Source organism: Bombus pascuorum, chromosome 1 (assembly GCF_905332965.1).
Source record: "Bombus pascuorum chromosome 1, iyBomPasc1.1, whole genome shotgun sequence".
Taxonomy (NCBI): Eukaryota; Metazoa; Arthropoda; class Insecta; order Hymenoptera; family Apidae; genus Bombus; species Bombus pascuorum.
In genome coordinates this window covers 32,143,097-32,161,358 of record NC_083488.1, presented here as the reverse complement: position 1 = coordinate 32,161,358, position 18,262 = coordinate 32,143,097, and the positions used below count along the sequence as shown (strand labels likewise).

The 18,262-nt window shown below is 37.7% G+C and overlaps 2 protein-coding genes across 4 annotated transcripts in view; one reads left to right on the top strand and one right to left on the bottom strand.

Moving 5' to 3' along the window:
- Positions 1 to 10,315, bottom strand: part of LOC132910579 (uncharacterized) — a 75,697-nt gene extending 65,382 nt beyond the window's left edge. For 2 of the 3 annotated variants that reach the window (XM_060966352.1, XM_060966369.1), the window contains exon 1: positions 10,013 to 10,285. In XM_060966352.1, the coding sequence (XP_060822335.1) occupies positions 10,013 to 10,112 (100 nt within the window). In that variant the 5' untranslated portion in view covers positions 10,113 to 10,285. Of the gene's footprint in view, positions 1 to 10,012 lie in introns of all 3 variants that reach the window. The other variant, XM_060966361.1, reaches the window with a different exon arrangement.
- The window catches only part of LOC132910573 (FK506-binding protein 2), a 122,334-nt gene continuing 111,003 nt past the window's right edge, over positions 6,932 to 18,262 (top strand). The window contains exon 1 of the mRNA XM_060966345.1: positions 6,932 to 7,237. Coding sequence (XP_060822328.1) covers positions 7,005 to 7,237 — 233 coding nt within the window. The 5' untranslated portion in view covers positions 6,932 to 7,004. The remainder of the gene's footprint in view (positions 7,238 to 18,262) is intronic.

Below are 18,262 nucleotides of genomic sequence, written 5' to 3'. Positions count from 1 at the left end.
TTAGCATAACAGCGTCTCCATTTCACCTGGAGGTCACTTCTATATTTAACCGCTCCGCAATGAAAGTCCTATGCCTCTACTCTACTTTCGCCGCGGTTTTCCTCGTATTTACCTCTTTGACGAACAACGGCATGCGTACATAGACTCTCTCACACACACACACGAAACTGAATAAAGAACAATAAAAAAGATACATCGATAAGATGAACTCCGGTGTTACTATTTCTTCGAAACAATTGTCTAGCCCGAAGTATTACATCCTATTTCTTGCCTCCGCTCAGGATGGTGCGAATATTTTTGCGACAAACCGTAACTGTGGAAACGAGCTTATTACCAGGAAATGCTGTATTCTCTGGAAATAAAAGTTCCTGTCCAACACGGCGGACACCGGTTCTCACGATACTTCCGTTCGTAAGTTCGTTAACAGCGAACGTCGTCGGACAACAAAACGTCGTACACGTCGCGGATAAAACGAGCAAGTTACACAGAAAGGTTAGAAGGAAAGGAGAATTTTGTCGAACGAACCCACGTTGAAATTAAGTCAGCGTACACGCGGCCAGGATCGAAAAACTTTCTCGTTTCTCGTTCCCTTTTCGGTGTTCGATTTAACGCGATCGAACGCGATACTCTCCTCCCCGAGGATCGACGATGGAGCACTCTGTGATCCTCTCCTTGTTCAACAGACTTGGAAACTTTCAAAAGGCCCGGATCCCCCACAAATCACATAATTTGTATGCATGAAGTCGGAATGTAGACGCGTTGCGATGGCACGGCCAAAGTCACGGCTCGCCGAGATTCCTGCGAGCCAGACGCAAATTCACTTCTGGCCGAACGTCGTGACCCGTTCGTGTAACGAACAACCACGCAGACGTTTCGCGTTTTCTCCCTCGACGTTATACGAATTCAAGCTCGTGGACGATTCGATGAAACATCTCTCTCGCGGACCCAGCTCTCGTGTTTCTTCTTGTTAAAAGCCTGCGAAAGAGGTCATGCTCGATGACGGACAGAGAAGAAATTCCGACGAATTTGCTTGACATCGCCCAGTGTCCATAACGTCCAAATATCTCAAGTTCTCCATATTTCATGAAATTCTATCTTTTGTTGCTTATAACGAAAGGTAGGTCGTTCCAATGCTATTGATATCGTCCGCAGTGGGACTGTGATACCTACATCCCTGCTTCAAGGTGCCGAGTCTATTAGAAACTTATTTTACGACTATTCTTCGCTCCGCTACATTCAATCATAAAACAGGGATAATAAAAGTGTTATTTTATGAGTTAATAGAGCCATATTTTTCCCGGGACGAATCTATCAGCGAATCGCCAATTAAAAATTTTCCGTGAAATAAATGTCCTGCGCATTGTCCTGCGCAACGTAATGATAAACAGATTGCGTGTGTTTATGCAATTTCATATTTTTACAAACACAAGCGAAGAAATAAAATCAACGTAAAGATGCGTTCCATCCCTTAAATAAATTATGCTATACTGTTAGGTCGTCCGAAAAGCTTCTTTCGTTTTATAAGGAGATAATGGTTGCACGACACTTTTCGTTTTATATTATTTTATCGAATTACGCATGATCCATTTTGTTGTATCAAGATAAAGATTACAACGTTAGACAGATTACATTTCATGTTTGTATAAAGATGCGTCGTTGTAGAATGCGTGTCCGTAAAAGAAAGACACTTTTCGGACAACCTAATAGATGTATTCTATGCACTTTTGTATCTCTAAATTTTTGCCCAAATGCACAAACAACCGTAGTCTAGCGGCAGGTGGTGAAAATTGAAAGAATCGTGTAAACGAAATTAAGCTTGGTGGTGACATCTTCGATAACTCAGCGAGATAAAAATTTTAATCTAACCCTCTGACAACGCTCCCATTTCTTACTTTCAAATTACTCCCGCAATAAAGGGGTTTCATTTATCCCATTTCAACAAACACTCGAAGATCGTTTCTTTTCGCGGTCGCGAGTTACGTAAACGCGCGAATTATAATTCTGCGCGACTCTTCAAGCGATGTTCTCCCGTTCTACATTCGTTTCAGTCGTAACCCGTTTAATTGCATTTATTTAAGAATAAATGAAACTCATCTAGAGCAACGCGTTTCGTCGGATCGAGGTAGGAAAGCAACTCCGAACTCGAGTTTTCCATTTCGAGGCAGCGGCGTCATTGCGCTTCGATGAATCCCACCGATGAATTAGTCCTTGGACGGAAAGAAGCATGTGCAATGTGCAAAGTTACCAACGTTGTAATTGGAACGAGTTTATTCGTGATAATGTAGAAACTTTACGAGCTGTCGCGGTACTGTAATATGTACGTTGTACACTACCTTTCAAAAGTGTAGTGCATAGCTACAAAGTTATAAATACGACGGTTTCAGACGATTTTATTTTTTCTTGGTAGAATTGTTACAGAATGTTACTACACGACAAAATCTTTTTCTAAATGCAGATATGCGATAAAAATGTGATATCCGTAAGTGTCAAACATTATGGAAGTAGTTCCTTTGATTGTCAAGTTACGGTATCATAAAAGATATAACTATAGAAAAAACGAAGCTGGCACCCCGCTGGGGTTAGCCGCCCACATGCTATATTTTTTTTTTTTTTATTTATATTTTTTTTTTCTTCACCAACAAGATATAACACTTTACCAAATGTCCACAAGGACAAATTGTAAAATAACCAAAATAAAATAAAAAAAAAAAAAAAAAAGAAAAAGTTACGGTCAACATGGGAAAACTTTCTTCAATTTGATAGAGAGATTATTCCGATCGATTCTATTATATTTAAAATTCAGTACCAATTTAGTAGCTACTTCGTCGAGTCATGTATTTAGTTTTAACATATTACCGATAAGGTTTTAAATAAATAATCTAAATCTCGTATGAGGTATTTTTGTTGATTTCATGGAGATAGTATAAAAGTTGTTTTTTCTTCAGTATTAGTAATTCAGTATTAATAACGACATTAAATTTAACGTGTGGACGTATATAATATTAATAGAAATCGACCGAGGTGTCCATGTAAGTACTTGTGAGAGATACTGTACGTCAAAGAAAAAGGACAGCGAGGATTGATCGTACGAGAAGCGTTCGTGACGAACGTTTTAATTTAACACGCGATTCGGCAAAATCCGCGCGATTCGAATGTGCAATTTGAAACGATCGGTACATGTGGTTGGGTAAATAAAAAAATAGTATTTCCGGGGATTAGAATCCGCAGAATATCTAGATAGGCAAGTGCTTGCTTTCATGGTGGTGGTGAGCCAATATTTGAAACTGGAATTTTTATTCCATCCTTGATCATCGTTCCTCGTATTTATTCAGAATAGTCGGAAACTTGAATAGTACTGGTTAGTGGTATACGTAGTTTTCCATATTATGTATTTCCAACATAATAAAATTCCATCTGATTTTGTATGGCTTTGTAATTACAAATTACTCGTAAATTACTTGTATGAAAAATTTGTTCAGGGAAGAACCGAATGGTTTCGAAAGTGACATAATCTGGTGTAATTATATTTTATACTTAGATGTTTTCAGATGTTAGAAGTTAGATATTTCCCGTAATAACGTACGAAACGATTCATGTCGAAAAATTATTGATTCAGCGGATATCTTAGTCTCGATATTTTAATGGTCAGTGTTGTGAAATTTCTTGTCGATACATTCTTTGTCGAGCGTTTCGCTTTGCGAATAATAAATTCCGAGTTATACAGTGGAATTGTGTTCGTTAATATTTCTGTCGATAGGAAAAACTAAATTATCTCTGATTGGGACGAAATTATCACGAAAGAGGATTTTAAGTTTGTTTATATAATGAGTTTATTTTACATGACGTAAAACTTGACAATCATCGGCCAACACTCTGTAGGTATAAATTTATATTTGATAATTTGATGGAACGCAAATTCAACACGATGGAGCGGATGTACCTACGGAATAATTTGGAATAATTTGTCAGGTTTACTTTCCAACAAAATAGAGACGATCAAATATTTTACATCACATGCTGCGAAACATTTTACGATGAATGCTTTGAAGATATTTGTCATAAATATATACTGTTGTTTCTTCCAAAGATGTATTAATAAATGTGTACATATTTTTTGGTAATAAAAAATATTTAGTTTTTATCGTTAGCGCATCATATACAAATTCGATATCGACTTTTGTATAGTAAATCAAAATAAGTATCTTCCTAATATTTCCTGTTATTTCAACGTTATATAACATAAAGAAATTAATTTTAATGGCATAAAGAGTATCTTTCCTACATAACAATTAACCTGCATAGAATACAACATCTCACAATAGAACGATTTTTGACCGACAATTTTTAATTATTTTAATAACTTATATCGACAATGCGATTAAAGCTTTAACTTTCTCCATGTATTAACTTTTCATGTAAAATTTCCAACACAAGCCTGTATATTACATGTCAACACAACTCTCAAGAAATACACTCGGCACGAGTGTTAAACAGCATCAATTGAAAACTCGTGGAAATCTCGAAAGGATCGTATCATCGAGCCGTGAAATTCTAAAAAGCAAGTCGAGTGTTCACCGAGTGATACTCGTGTGCCTAATTTTCGCGTATAATTCGCAAACCTCGTTAATCGGTAGGATGGATTTCTTGCTGGTGAGCGACGGGATGCAGCGAGGCATTCGCGAGTTGCGAGATACGCGTGTAACTTTGAACATTGCTGGCAGCGTTGGTGCACGCGGTTCCGTGCAAGAAGAGACGTATTGCGATGTTGCAGTCCGCTTGGCTGCGGCTGTGACACGGCTGGCAAACGAAGAAAGTAGGACGGTGAGCAGTGTGAAAGAGAAAGGGTTGGAAATGGACACGTAGTTACCGAACGTGCAGAAGAAGACGAAGAAGAAAACTTACAGAAAGAGCTATACACGCATCATAACGATATCTGTTGCATGGAAACGAGCGGAACAGCAACGAAAGATGCGAGAAAGAACAAAAAACAACGTGGATGTAATGCCAAAGAGCAAAGGTATCGCACGTCGCCAAAGTGAAAGAAGCCCTGAAAAAAAAAAGGATTACGTTCGAGGAAAGGAGCAAAGGGTTGAACGAGGCTTGGAAGACGCTGCGTGAGATTGTCGGTAAATGGGTAAGTAGGGCGGGGTACGAAAAGGGTTGAAAAACGAGTGGACAAGTAAAGGGAAATTAATTACGACAGCGACCGGCAACCTGGCAGAATTGTTAGCGGAGACGAACGTCAACGTAGTTTGTTTTCTTTGATGTAAAAGTTGCGCGACTAACGTTGGAACTTCTGTTGAAAACAAAGAGCGAAGTCCGAGAACGATAATATTTCAGGTTGTTCTTTGTACAATGAAACGAAACAGCGTTCATTATTATTATTTTTTTTTTTTTTTTATATAATACCACCGTATCCTGTCACAATTCGTTTATCTCTTCGTTAATGTTTTTAGGGAGCTTTAGTCTCGCGCGTTTGAGAAACTTTGCGCTGCTTTCCTCTACAGTTTCAATACACCAACGGTAATTGTGTATCTTTCTATGTTTCGGTATATCAGGCGCGGTTCCGTCGACGTGATTGATCTTTGTTTTTTAGATGTTTGTAAGAATTCTTATCGTCTTCCAGAAACGGTAAAAATATGCTATAAAAATTGCATTCATATTATTTTATCTCAAGAGGTTGTACCGGGCAGGTTTTTCTCGAGGAGGAATAATAATTGAAAGAAAAAGATATCCTAATTGCTAACTTTCCTTCTCATTGATCTATGTTACCGCACAATTTTCTTATTCAAATTTTGCCATTCGATAACGCGGAGAATAGCGTTTCTGGGCCATAATATTTCATCGTTTAAAATCGATCGATCGACATAATCCTCTAGTGCCATATAATATGATACTGCTTTGAATAATATCAGTATTATGTAGTACATAATGCCATAATCATGCTACATCATGCGAAACGAGGAGTTCAAATGCCAATAAAAATCCGTTACCGATCGATTTTGAGGTTTTAGTATAACCTGTAACATATTATTGTTCCCCCTATTGCAGTTCAACGGTGCGCGGTACAATACCCTGCAATTTGTGCTTCGGTATAACTCCTGTCTCCATAATCTTGGAATATTTTGCTAAATTATTCAATCGCTCAATAAACGAGAGAATAATAAATAATAATAAACAATAACGCGATCGGTCGATATAATCTCATTTAGCAAGCGTGTATCGCGCAAGAAATTCTAACCAACGCGTTGCTGTACTAACGATGCTCTGCGCTTCTTGTACAGGACCAAGAAACTGCCTGCAAGGCTAAATTACAAAGTGACCCGAATAGAGACGCCATACGAAGATGCCACGAGACGCGACTCGGTTCATCACGAGAGATTCGAAAGATGTTTGTTAGCGCAAAGAAGGAAGAAAGAGGCGCGAATGGTTGTTCGAAAGAAGGACACGCGGCTTAGATTCGAAGAAAGAGAGAGCCGGGATGCTAGGTATAGCGACGTAGCCACGGCATGCGTGCAATAGGAAAGGAAGGTCGACATTGCCGAACCGTACAGTGGAACGGAGCCGTGACGAGGAAGAAACAAGGAAAAGACAAGAAGAGACTTTGCGCGGGCGAGTGAGAAAGGAAATGCGCGAGAGGAAGTGTTTGGCTGGTGGGAGAGAAAACGAGACGGAAGGGAAAAAGGAGACGCGAGAGAGGATTGGCACGCGAGAGTGTAGGAGGAAAAAGGAGAGCGAAAAAGAGAGTAAATGGGAGCGAGAGAGAGGGAAAGGAAGGAGGAAAAGAGGCCGAGGCAGAGACCTACATATTTCGTGGGGCCAATGAGACGGCGCAATGTGGCGGCACGGTGCTCTCGTCCTTTTCCAACGCGTTCGCCTGATCTCGGAACGAAGTACAGCGCAGCCAACGGCCAGAGGGAGTGGGAAACGAAGGTAGCTCGGTGGAGTAGAGCGCTACACCGACTCAGTTGCTTACGAGCATTTGCCAACGAACGAACCGAGTCATGGCTGTCCGTTTAGAAAATAATAACGCGGGTGTCGTGCTCGCGACGTGCCGTACGGTGCTTCTCGTGATCGTCGCCGTTCTTGTTCTTGCAAATGCCGATCAGAAGCAGTCGGGACTGAAGGTCGAAAAGCTGTACGTACCGGAAGTATGCGACGCCAAATCGAAAATCGGTGACCAGCTGACGATGCATTACACCGGCACATTGGTGGATGGTACCAAGTTCGACTCAAGGTCAGTGACACTTTACCAACACGATATACGTATAACAGAGAAACAGATAGATTTTACTTTAGATTCCACGCGTAATAGAATGCGATTTCTTTGTTCCGATCTATTCGATCGTCTCTCGTTGAGAGGTTAGTTCGACGGTCGGTGGCACACGTGTCACGGAACGCAATGTATTACGCTGATTACGTGGCCGACATATTTGTGCTGCCATATGGTTTTTTTTCGACGTGTACTTCGTCAAACGGTCAAAGGGTTCTTTCATTCGGTAAATAAACATCTGTTTTAACGACTGGGCATCTGGTCTCGCGAGTGGGTTTTGTCATGCCAGATTCAAATGTAAGCGTCTGTATCTCCATATAGGTTAGGATGATGTCAGCGATGATTGTATAAGATTTGCAAGATTTTCTCCTGTCGTAATTTTCTCTGCTAGATTAGTTCGTTATAGTATATATAAAATGATATCTTCGTAAAATGAAATAAATCACATCAATGTGAGTTTAGAAAGCTGACTATACCTGTATATAATATCTCGTAAAAAATTATAATATAGAGAAATGTAGAAAGAAACGTATATATTTAGAATTACGTTGTTTGATATAGGCTAGGGAAACATTGCTTCAACGTAATAAACTTCGTATATCATTCTCTGTTTCTTCTGGAACATTATGTCGTGCAAAAAATATTCGTGCTGTTGTCATAGTCTTTCTTTGCAGCGATGCTAAACTTGACCAACTATCTTGAATTAATCATGTCTCCATGAAGATTTTTCCTTTCGTCATGACATTACGTAAGATATTCCAATGATCTCTATGCTGCAGTTTGATATCAGAGTGCTTTTGATTTTTACAAAGAAATAATTTCTGTATTAGTGTATTTCTGTGTCTTGAAGTGTTATAGATACAAAGTCCGCAGTCATAAATAACATCATAAATAATAATCAATATGCTACATATATACATGCCAATTCTGTGAGAATATTACCAGATTGCTGCTAAGATCATCTGTTTGTGCCTGTTTCTCGTACAGACGCCGCGTTGGCAGATCGTTCGGCCCAATCGCGTTCAAACGAATCGTCGACGTGTAAACCTTCCCGCCCAACGATACCGAAGATTCAAACGCAGTAACATTGACGCTATTACTAACTATACGGGCGAACTTTGATTCCAGAGTCAAACGGTCTAATTAGTCTTTGACAATGTTTCCTAATCCCTTGATGTAAATGCATAATCGATATAAATATGTATAGCGATAACGAGCGATAGAAATATGTATGCGAATATAATGGAACTTTAAGGGAACTGTGAATCGATTCGAAACACTTTTTGCTGGAACAAGATAAATTCCAAGCACGTCGTCCGGAATGCGTACGACTTAGGAGTGTTCTAACTTTAAGCTGTTCGGGACGCTTGTACTACGTGACATCGATTCTATGTAATATCTGCTCGAGGATACAGTCTAGTTAATTATTTTCACGTAGGGTTTGCGATGAAAATTCGCGTTAATGCGAGGAAACTTAATGGAAGATTCTCGTCAGATCAGATTAGTCTGACAATATATTTAATAAGACATCATAGGATCCCTAAAACTGCTTGTTGACTATTGATGTTTACCAAAGTACTTTGTGTATTTAGTTTAGTATTTATATAGGTTAGTGATTCTTTTTGATACCAATAGACGATTAGTATTTATTTCTAGACGAGATAGTTGTTAAATGATTGCAAATAAAATGAAAATATTGTTACATATGATACTTTAATTTATATTTCGTTGTTTCAATTTGTCGATAGAATCTAAAAGCTAATTGTAATGCAAAGATGTATAAAAAGAAAAACATCCAGTGCTAGTATAGTGCTTGGTATATGATTTCGCAAGTAACGTTGTGTCCTATTCTGCCTGATAAAATTAAAAGGTAACTAATTTAGAAAAGTTACATTCAACGATTGAAAAGATTGCAAATGCCATTAGTATGGAAACGATGGTTAACGCTGAATCAGGAGAGAATCTTTTTTATCACTAATGATTTTCCCAAAACAACGAGTAGCCTTTTCTCGATTGAAATTTAAGCGAGTTTGAGATATAGAATATTCGAGGAGTGCAACAGAGTTAACTTCCCGCAGAAATGAAAAATTATCGATTGTGAAATATTGGAAATAAGCAGCTAATGGAAATTATTTCAAATATTTCTTTTGGAATAATATGTGTCGAATCAAGTTTCCCCGCCAGTATAACGTACAATATTTGGAATGGAAATTCTATGCATTAATCTATCTGTAATCGATACGTGCACATGAAGTAGATATATGTTTATATATATATTCGCAATGAATTTGTATTTAAGTGAATTTAAATGTAATGAATTACATGCCGTACAGTCTATAAAAATTGAACAGAAATTCTTAACAAACAGTGAATATTGCAGATTGTTACGTAGAGGTAAAACCCAAGTAAATATTAATTAAACGTAATGTTTTGATAATGACGTTGCTAATGTTACAACGGGACTAGTTCGTGGTTCAAGTATTTTTATGCCTCTTGTTTTCTTTCCAACGGTATATAACAGGCAAGCATTGAAAACCAGTGGCGAACGCGAAAAGTTAATTACTCTGCGAAAGCGTGTTTCGCCGATTCCGTTATGATAATACGAAACAGGCGCGTTCCCACCATCTAGAATAGAATCTTAGGTGATTATCGGTAGTGAGAAATCTCGGCGAAACGGCCTCATTCGAATTCAGGCCCTCGACCGCGTCAGAAATCGGATTTGACAGTCGGTTTACTTACGTGCTCCGCTGTCCGATCCATGAAGTCGTTCGCCAGAATTAATTGCTCCTCGATCCAGAGGTGACAAACTCTCCAGCCGGTTGATCGATGACAATATCATGGTCTAGTGACATCTCCTGCGGAACGTCAAATGCTTCCTAATATTCTATTTTACAGAAATTAAAGAGGCGAACTTTCGACAAAGAAAACCGACAGCCGTTCGTTCTCAGGCTACTTGTTTTTCTCACGAATACCTATTTTACAAAAGTCAAAAGTAACTTCGCTTTCCACCAACGGCCCTCCTCTTTGACTAACGTAACTGATAACTATTCCGATAAACGATGATAAAGATATTTTCACGAGCAAATAAGACTAGTTATCGCGTTCACCGGTGACCTCCATTCGATGATAAATTAAGCAATCGCACTTCCTTTCGTTGCTGGTTATCTGTTGAGCGATTGCCAGCGAAATGTCAGATTATTAATAACGATGACCCCTAGAGACTACAGAAAAGAAAATGAGGATCGTCCTTGGATTAATCTAAGAGTAGATGATACTGGCTTTGATGCAGCGTGTTGGTATTTTATGGAAGCAACGTATATTATCAGATTAATTTGCTGTTGTTAGATTAATTAAAAAATTTATGTTTTACTTTAAATGAAGTTGAAAATGGTAAGGAAAAGGTCATAGATAGAAGGTCATGGAAAGATATTTTAATATAATGTTGTTTTTCAATGACCCTGACGACTTTTGATAGCTCAATATCTGCTGATAAAATTGCTATTTGAGTCAATTGCGTGGAGATAATACGACATGAGTTTTTACATACGAAGCATCCCATTATTGCGGATATCTACTTTGGCAATGAATTCAATGAGCATTAATAAAAGGAATTACATTGACATATTACATAAGCTATTTGTTTCACATCGGTTCCGCAGAAATTCCTCTTTAATACGTGATTTTCTTTGAAATATCTTTATGATATTTAGCAACAAATAGGCGCACCCAAATGTCTCTTTCTTTCTATCTACCATGTATTAATCTTGCAATTATTTTCTCAAATGATGGTTTCTGTAAGATGTTAAGAAATGTCGTTAGACAAGTTAGATTAGGTAAATTTTCACATATAAATTTTTGTAGTAATGCGATCAGTCAGAATATTTTTTCTAGTTTGACAAGTGAATTGCAACGGATTACGTGCAGAAAGTCGTCTGTATGATGGATTGCACATCGTTAGATGTTTAAAACATGTATTTCCAAGAGGATCTGCTAAAGAATAAAGCCAAGTTAGTCGTGCGTTTATTACACAAAAACACCGCTTTTACGATCCCTTGCGTATTTTCTGCTCGGTCGAATGTTAAATCCAGAGACAAATATCGTTTCAGTATCAGAGAATCTTCCTGTATCTCGAAAGATACCTCAAGGAAATGTCATTTTTCTATATATCGAGTTATTCGCGCGAGCGGGCATCATCGAGCAACTCTTTGTGATCTAAATTCGATATTACGAGGGAGTACTAGCTGGAAACAGGCCCTTTGAGCTTGTAACATGTCGCAAAATTGTGTCGCGATTGGATAAATCTTGTTGACGGGTTTTAGCGTGTTTTCATAATTTCGTGCATCTGAAATCATCGCTCGTTAAAAATTTCACGTTGGCTTCTCGTTGGGACGTTTTCATGTCCCGTTTGAACGTTTCTATTTCTTTCTTTACTCGGCAGGTGCTTCGAACTCGCTCTCATGCATGTTGCTTTGATCCTCGTATTAATTAAAACGTAAAAAACTGTATACACCAAGCAGACGAATTTCCCTTTGTACGCACGGATACTTTCCCGAGCGTGACGTATCGCGTTTGAACATTTATCACGTTCAACTTTCTTCGGTGTGCGTTGTAATTTTAAGCGTTTAAAATGAGAAACGTGACACGAGCTTGAGGATAATTTTAGTTAGAAAAAAATAAACAGGTCTACAATGTCTTTTTTTATTAGCTAATTATGATTATTTATTAGTTAGTATTATCATATATCAAAAAATAAATATAATTACGATTATAATTTTGTTTAATTATTAAACTATAATTTTTCAAAAATGAACAAACCAAGTTACAAATCGTTACTATTATATATTTCGTGACTAGAGTGAAAGAGAGTGATCCATTTTCTGTAATTTAATTGATTTAGAAAGGGAATGTTAGATTATAGCAACTGATTGAATCGATTTTATAATCTACAATTATTTCAATTGCATATATTTCATAACATATTATACATATACTCAATGATATTTTCCAACAAATCGTTTCATTCGTATCGATAAAAGAGTGTTAGAATTTAATCTTAAAGTTAAGATTAATAATCTGTGGAAGACACAATGTTTATGTTAAAATAATATTCAGTGATATTTATTAAACAGAACCAAATGTATATAAGCGAGTGATACAATTAACAAAGTATGCAAGAATTGTTGATTGTTGGTCAGTTACTCTCAGATTAGACTTAGGCAGTGACCCATGATCCCTTAAATATTTTGAATCCCACTCTCTATACAGTAACGAGTATGACCTGTGTAAGTTAATTTTTTTTTTTTTATTTTATTTTGGTTATTTTACAATTTGTCCTTGCGGACATTTGGTAAAGTGTTATATCTTGTTGGTGAAGAAAAAAAAAATATAAATAAAAAATAATATAGCATGTGGGCGGCTACCCCCAGCGGGGTGCCAGCTTCGTTTTTTTTCTAAGTTATATCTTTTATGTACATGTGTAAGTGTCCTGTTCAAATGCCCGTGTAGGTGTCTGTGTAAGAGTATTTGTGCCTATGCGTGTAATATCGTTGTATTCCGACAAAGAATGTAAGCGAGAATAAGATTAACTGTGAAATAAGAAGAATGGTTATTACCCTTAAAAGAAACAGGTTAACATTTACATAAATAAAAAATGGTAATTTCTTCCCAGGTTGAAGATTACGCGTTCGGTAACCGGCTCTTTTGATGATTACGATAGATCAAACGATAATGATATTCGACCAAACTGACCGTCTTGACGTGTTTTAAAATTGTTTCGTGAGGCCGTTACTGGTACCGTTAATCGGGGAGTCAACACATTGCGCCACGAAAAGTTAATAGCCAGTTTTGAGGTCAATACGAAGAAAGGCGATGAATCATTTCGCTGCATATGTATGATACCTTGAACATACCACGATATCTTGCTTATAAAATATTTCTTGCTTCTTTCTAATATTCAATTATACTTGAATCTAAAGATAGTTTATTCTCTGGTATCAAATATTACATATTTAATATACATTAATATGCAAATCTTGTTAATTTTTAAGAATTGATTATCGTACGATTCGTAGTTCGTGTGATATTGAATATAGAATTCAAGACTGAATGACTCGTAGCTTTCAGTGTTTTCGTAATAGTTTTCATAATGCATGTCTTAATGGATCACGTTTTATTGCATGAATCATTCATTTTTAATTCGTATTTATTCTGCAAAATAAATGTGCCAGTGAACTATGTTAGAATATTTTTTATAATAATTCCTGAATTTATAGTAGCAATAATTCCTCCTCAAATATAATATCATTTGATTTAAAGTCAAACAAACGTTTAAAAAATCCTTTGAAACGGGCAAAGTTTTACAGATACTTTTCAATCAGGTTGTCTGTAAAGCGTTCGTTTACAGAGGGATTACGATTAAGCCACGCGATAAAGGCGTCCGTCGTGATAGATTTTTACTCTTTTACAGTTTTCTACCAAGCAGTTCCATTAAAAGTTCATAAAAATTTGATGGAAAACACGAAAATGAAACTGTGTAACATGTGTGATTACTTCGCGCATTTGAATTAATCCGTTTATACGATAATTCATTCTGTTCGATATACGTGTAATGGTGACATTTTATCGTGAGCTCCTCTTTAAAAAATAGCGACGAGGGATTTGTACGGAACATATGACGAATTCATTTTTCTTTTGTTCACGAAGTAATTCGACCTTTCAACAAAGTGTTGTTTGTTTCGCAAACAATGTTACTAACTGCCATAGAAAAATTGGTTCCGCGTTTTATAACCTTTTCACCGGGCTGTGATTCCGCCGGCATTGTACTTATTTTCACGCGTAAACAACGGTTAACGAGAAGTGGGAAAAAGATTGGTCGTCGTTGAATGCGGGTGTTGGAAATAATACAGGGCGGTTCGTGAATGTGCAACAATACTTCTGTCTTTTTATCACGAGTCTACGCGATAAAATAAGTGAAAAATGTACGAATGAGAGGAGTGCATGCTATGGTTTCCAAATGGTGGAAGATTAAGCGAGTATTTTACCGTTTTGTCTTGTTTTTGTCGAAGAATATTACACAAAAGTAAGTCGAATGATTTTAAATCCGTTATTCGTACAATTTATCCGACAAAGTAACGTTTTTCAACTTGAATATTTAAATTATCGTGTCTTTTTACTCGTGGTTTTCAATTATTCTATAGATTATTATGATTTTACGAGATATAACAAAAGAAAAAGCTTCAGATATAGAAGTTATTCGTAAAATTGGAGGCTGATAGAACCGTTCGAAAACAAGACGAATAAAATTAAAAAGTGCTTAATCCGTGTCTAAATTCACGGTGTTCATATATTTACGGCATAAATTTGAATTTCATTTATCTCCATAAAACATCAACTGTCGTATAGCCTTCTCCTGTCGTAACGCATACATGTACAGTTGTAAACTCGTGCAAGCTATTTTCTGCCTTGTTAATTTCCTAATTACGCGTGGCGATTAAACTTCCTTTTTGGGAGCAACGTTCGCCGAATGAAATTGCCAACCCTACCACCGAAAACGTTTTGACGGGATCACTGATTAAAGCTTTAACTTTTCGAATCTTTAATGACGAATTTAAAGCGCGTACTAACGAATCTGCAGCGTCTTAATAGCCAATTACAGCTACCGAATTACGTAGAGCCGGGAGAGCTTTCAATGACTGTCATTAATACATATTCGGACACTATGATGTTCCAGAAATTGTTGCTCTATACATATTTTATTCATAATAGCGTTATGGAGTTACCTTCCGATATATTGAAACACTTATTATAATTAGCAGAAAATTATGAACAATAGATATTGTTGAATGCAGAAATTTAACATTGATAGCAATTACATTATTTTAGGGTATTTGAGACATTTTGTTTTATTTTTATAAAGGTACTTTTTCTATTACGAAGTCTAATGTCTTAACTACTTTCTACAAAGAAGACCTATCTTTAGATTTACCGGCCTCGGATCGAGCAATATAAATATACAAATACCCCAATTTACATACAAATATATTTTAAACGCAATTTTATCACAAGTCTAGTCTAAAACCTTTCTTAGTTCCTTCGTCAAAAGGAGCCACAATTCCGTCGTTTCCAGATCGCAACACGAAAAAGAAAGCGAGGCAAACGACGAGTTGGCGCGATGATTAAAAGTGTCGCGGAACTTTCATTCCGGATGCTCTTTGCTTGTCGATTGCCACTCGTTCCGCTTCTTCTTCGTCTTACTCGCCTATTCAAATTCCGTCTCTTTTCATCAATAAGCTTCGCGGTCGCTTCGAGCAGCTGTTTATTGTGCTCCGTTTAGGTGGTTCCTGCCTGTATACAGAATTTCACGACGGTTGTCGACCATCCACGGGCGACAACGTCGACTCCATTTGCCGCGTTCTCGCTAAAGAGCTTAGCTTCTTCGTTCATGAGTCGAGTTCTCGCCCGGCACAGCGAGTTCTCCGGGCCAGGTTCCGCCATTCCCAAAGCAAATCTTCGGTCGTGTCGGTTTTTGTTCCGCGAACATTCCCGTTCTGTGTCGACGCTTTAATGCACTCTTTCCAACACTCCCTCCCTCCAACTCTGTCTCCAACCCTTCCGCCTCGACACACTCTCGCGCCCGTTCGTTTATCTCGTCCTCCCTTTTCCATCGTTCACAGCGTATTTCTCGCGACGCGTACCGAGCAATGCGTCGACTTTCTGAAGGCGTTCTGTGAATCGGCGCTCGGTGAACACACGGCTCGTGAATGTTGTCGACGGCTATGGAAATAAAGGCAGACACGCGACGCATCGGTCGCTGAAAAAAGTGCCACGGAATCTGCGTCAGTCTGTTGGATTGCTCGAGTGCTTCTCAGCCGACTAGCAGACGTTTAGATTGCTCGTGTTCAGGTTTCACGTGACGCAACGCGTGATACGTTTAGGATGATAATGTTGGCGATAGTAAACGCCGAGGCTGTGACAGATCGAGGCGATGGTACATAGAATTCATTCAGACTTGTCATTTCAATGCTGATACTGCTCTTTTGGTTTTATTCATTGTAAAAAGTTGGTAAAACTCACGATCATTTTTCTCGTTATTAAACTTTAAATCTCGCTATTAAAGATTTCAACGACAACTTGATATTGTCTATTACATAATTTGTATTAACCAAAGTAGCAGAAAATCATTTTATAAAATGTAGTAAGTTTCTATGTTGCATCGATACGCGTTGAACTAAACATGGATTTTCTAATTTTATCTAAAGTACGTTTTAAATCTTTGCCTTAATGTGTTATGTCTTTTGCTGATCGTGTGTTGTTCGTTCGCAGTTGATTGGCATTACCACGTACTGTGCCGACTACTAAAAGCTATTTAACTAGCCTATAAGACCATTCACTTGAGAAATAACTATTGAAACGATTGCTAAAGACTAGATATGACAAGTGACGACTACGAATAACGAATAGCAACTACGGATGACAACCAACGACTAACTATAGATACACACTTGAACGGGGGTGTTAAGGTTATTCAGTGGATGGAATTAAAGAAATGTGCGTGGGCAAACTGCAAGGTATTGAAAGTATATATATTGTGAATGGTAAATTACAAAATATGTAGTACTATGTAAGCCGATCCAGATCCTCTCGCTAGCAACGTTACCCTTAGACTGAAACAACTGCCGAAACCAACGTCGGACGTGTACCGCTTATGGTCTTTCCTCGACGCATTCTTTTGTCTATGCGCTTTCGATGACCTTAGGCGCTTGAGAAACCGAAGACCAGATGTAGAGTTTTCTCAGAAGTTTTTTTTTTTTTTTTTTTTATTTTGGTTATTTTACAATTTGTCCTTGCGGACATTTGGTAAAGTGTTATATCTTGTTGGTGAAGAAAGAAAAATATAAATAAAAAATAATATAGCATGTGGGCGACTACCCCCAGCGGGGTACCAGCTTCGTTTTTTTCTAAGTTATATCTTTTATGTTTCTCAGAAGTGACGATCACTTCAACAGGGGATAAAGTAGTTAGTCGCTGGTGGACGGTGGCTCGGTAACAAGGTGATCCGACCAAGTCAAGGCTCGATACTGTGAAATACCGGAAAGCGTTAGACTAGGTACCAGATATCAGGATTCCAAAAGATCCTTTGGGATATGATTTTATGGTACTTTGCTAGCAAGGAAACGAACAATGATCAATCTCTAACGAACGAACTTTCGCTAAATACCGCGCGTGGAAATAGCGAACTAAAGATACACGACGTTCTATTGTATGAAAAAGCCACCCCATTGCATTTCTTATCGCGCAGTAAAAGGAACCTTCTTTGGAGTTTACAGTTTTATCGAAGCGACAAATATCTTTAAAATATTCACGAGTGGAAAGCATAATCTTTTGTATATGCATGCTCTCTCAGCTACTACATTTCGAATATCTATCAATCGATGATGTTATCGATTTATTCTGAATAAATACGTAAATTACACGATCATTGCATGTAACGTTCTTGGAGCGATGCAAAGAAATTGGATACTGAAACACATCGAGGTCCATTCTTTCTATGATTCCACCAGCGTTACGCTTTCTGTATCTACTCGTTTTAGTATTGCCGTTTTTTTTTCTTTTGTTCGTTTCCTTCTTCCCTGTTTGCTCGAACGACTGTCAAGTTAAAGTTCTGTTTTATTGAGGTTGTACCTATCTCAGTTTATACTGTACAGTCGTCCGTTTCTTAGTTCCCTCGGGTTCTATCTGTCTGGTCTCGCGGTCCGCGCGTATATCGAACGCACACATGTCCTTTGTCTTTGACGATATGTATACTTGCGTAAAGCGTCACCAGAACGATACTTTTAATAAAAATTATCGAAGCGAAGATTAACCAATAAAAATGATTAAAGTGAGTGGCTAATAAGATCATTGAATTTGAAAATGAAAATCGTTTTATCAAACGATCAAATAAGAAGTACGCGTACGTAGAAGGATGAACCATAATGCCAGTACTACGTT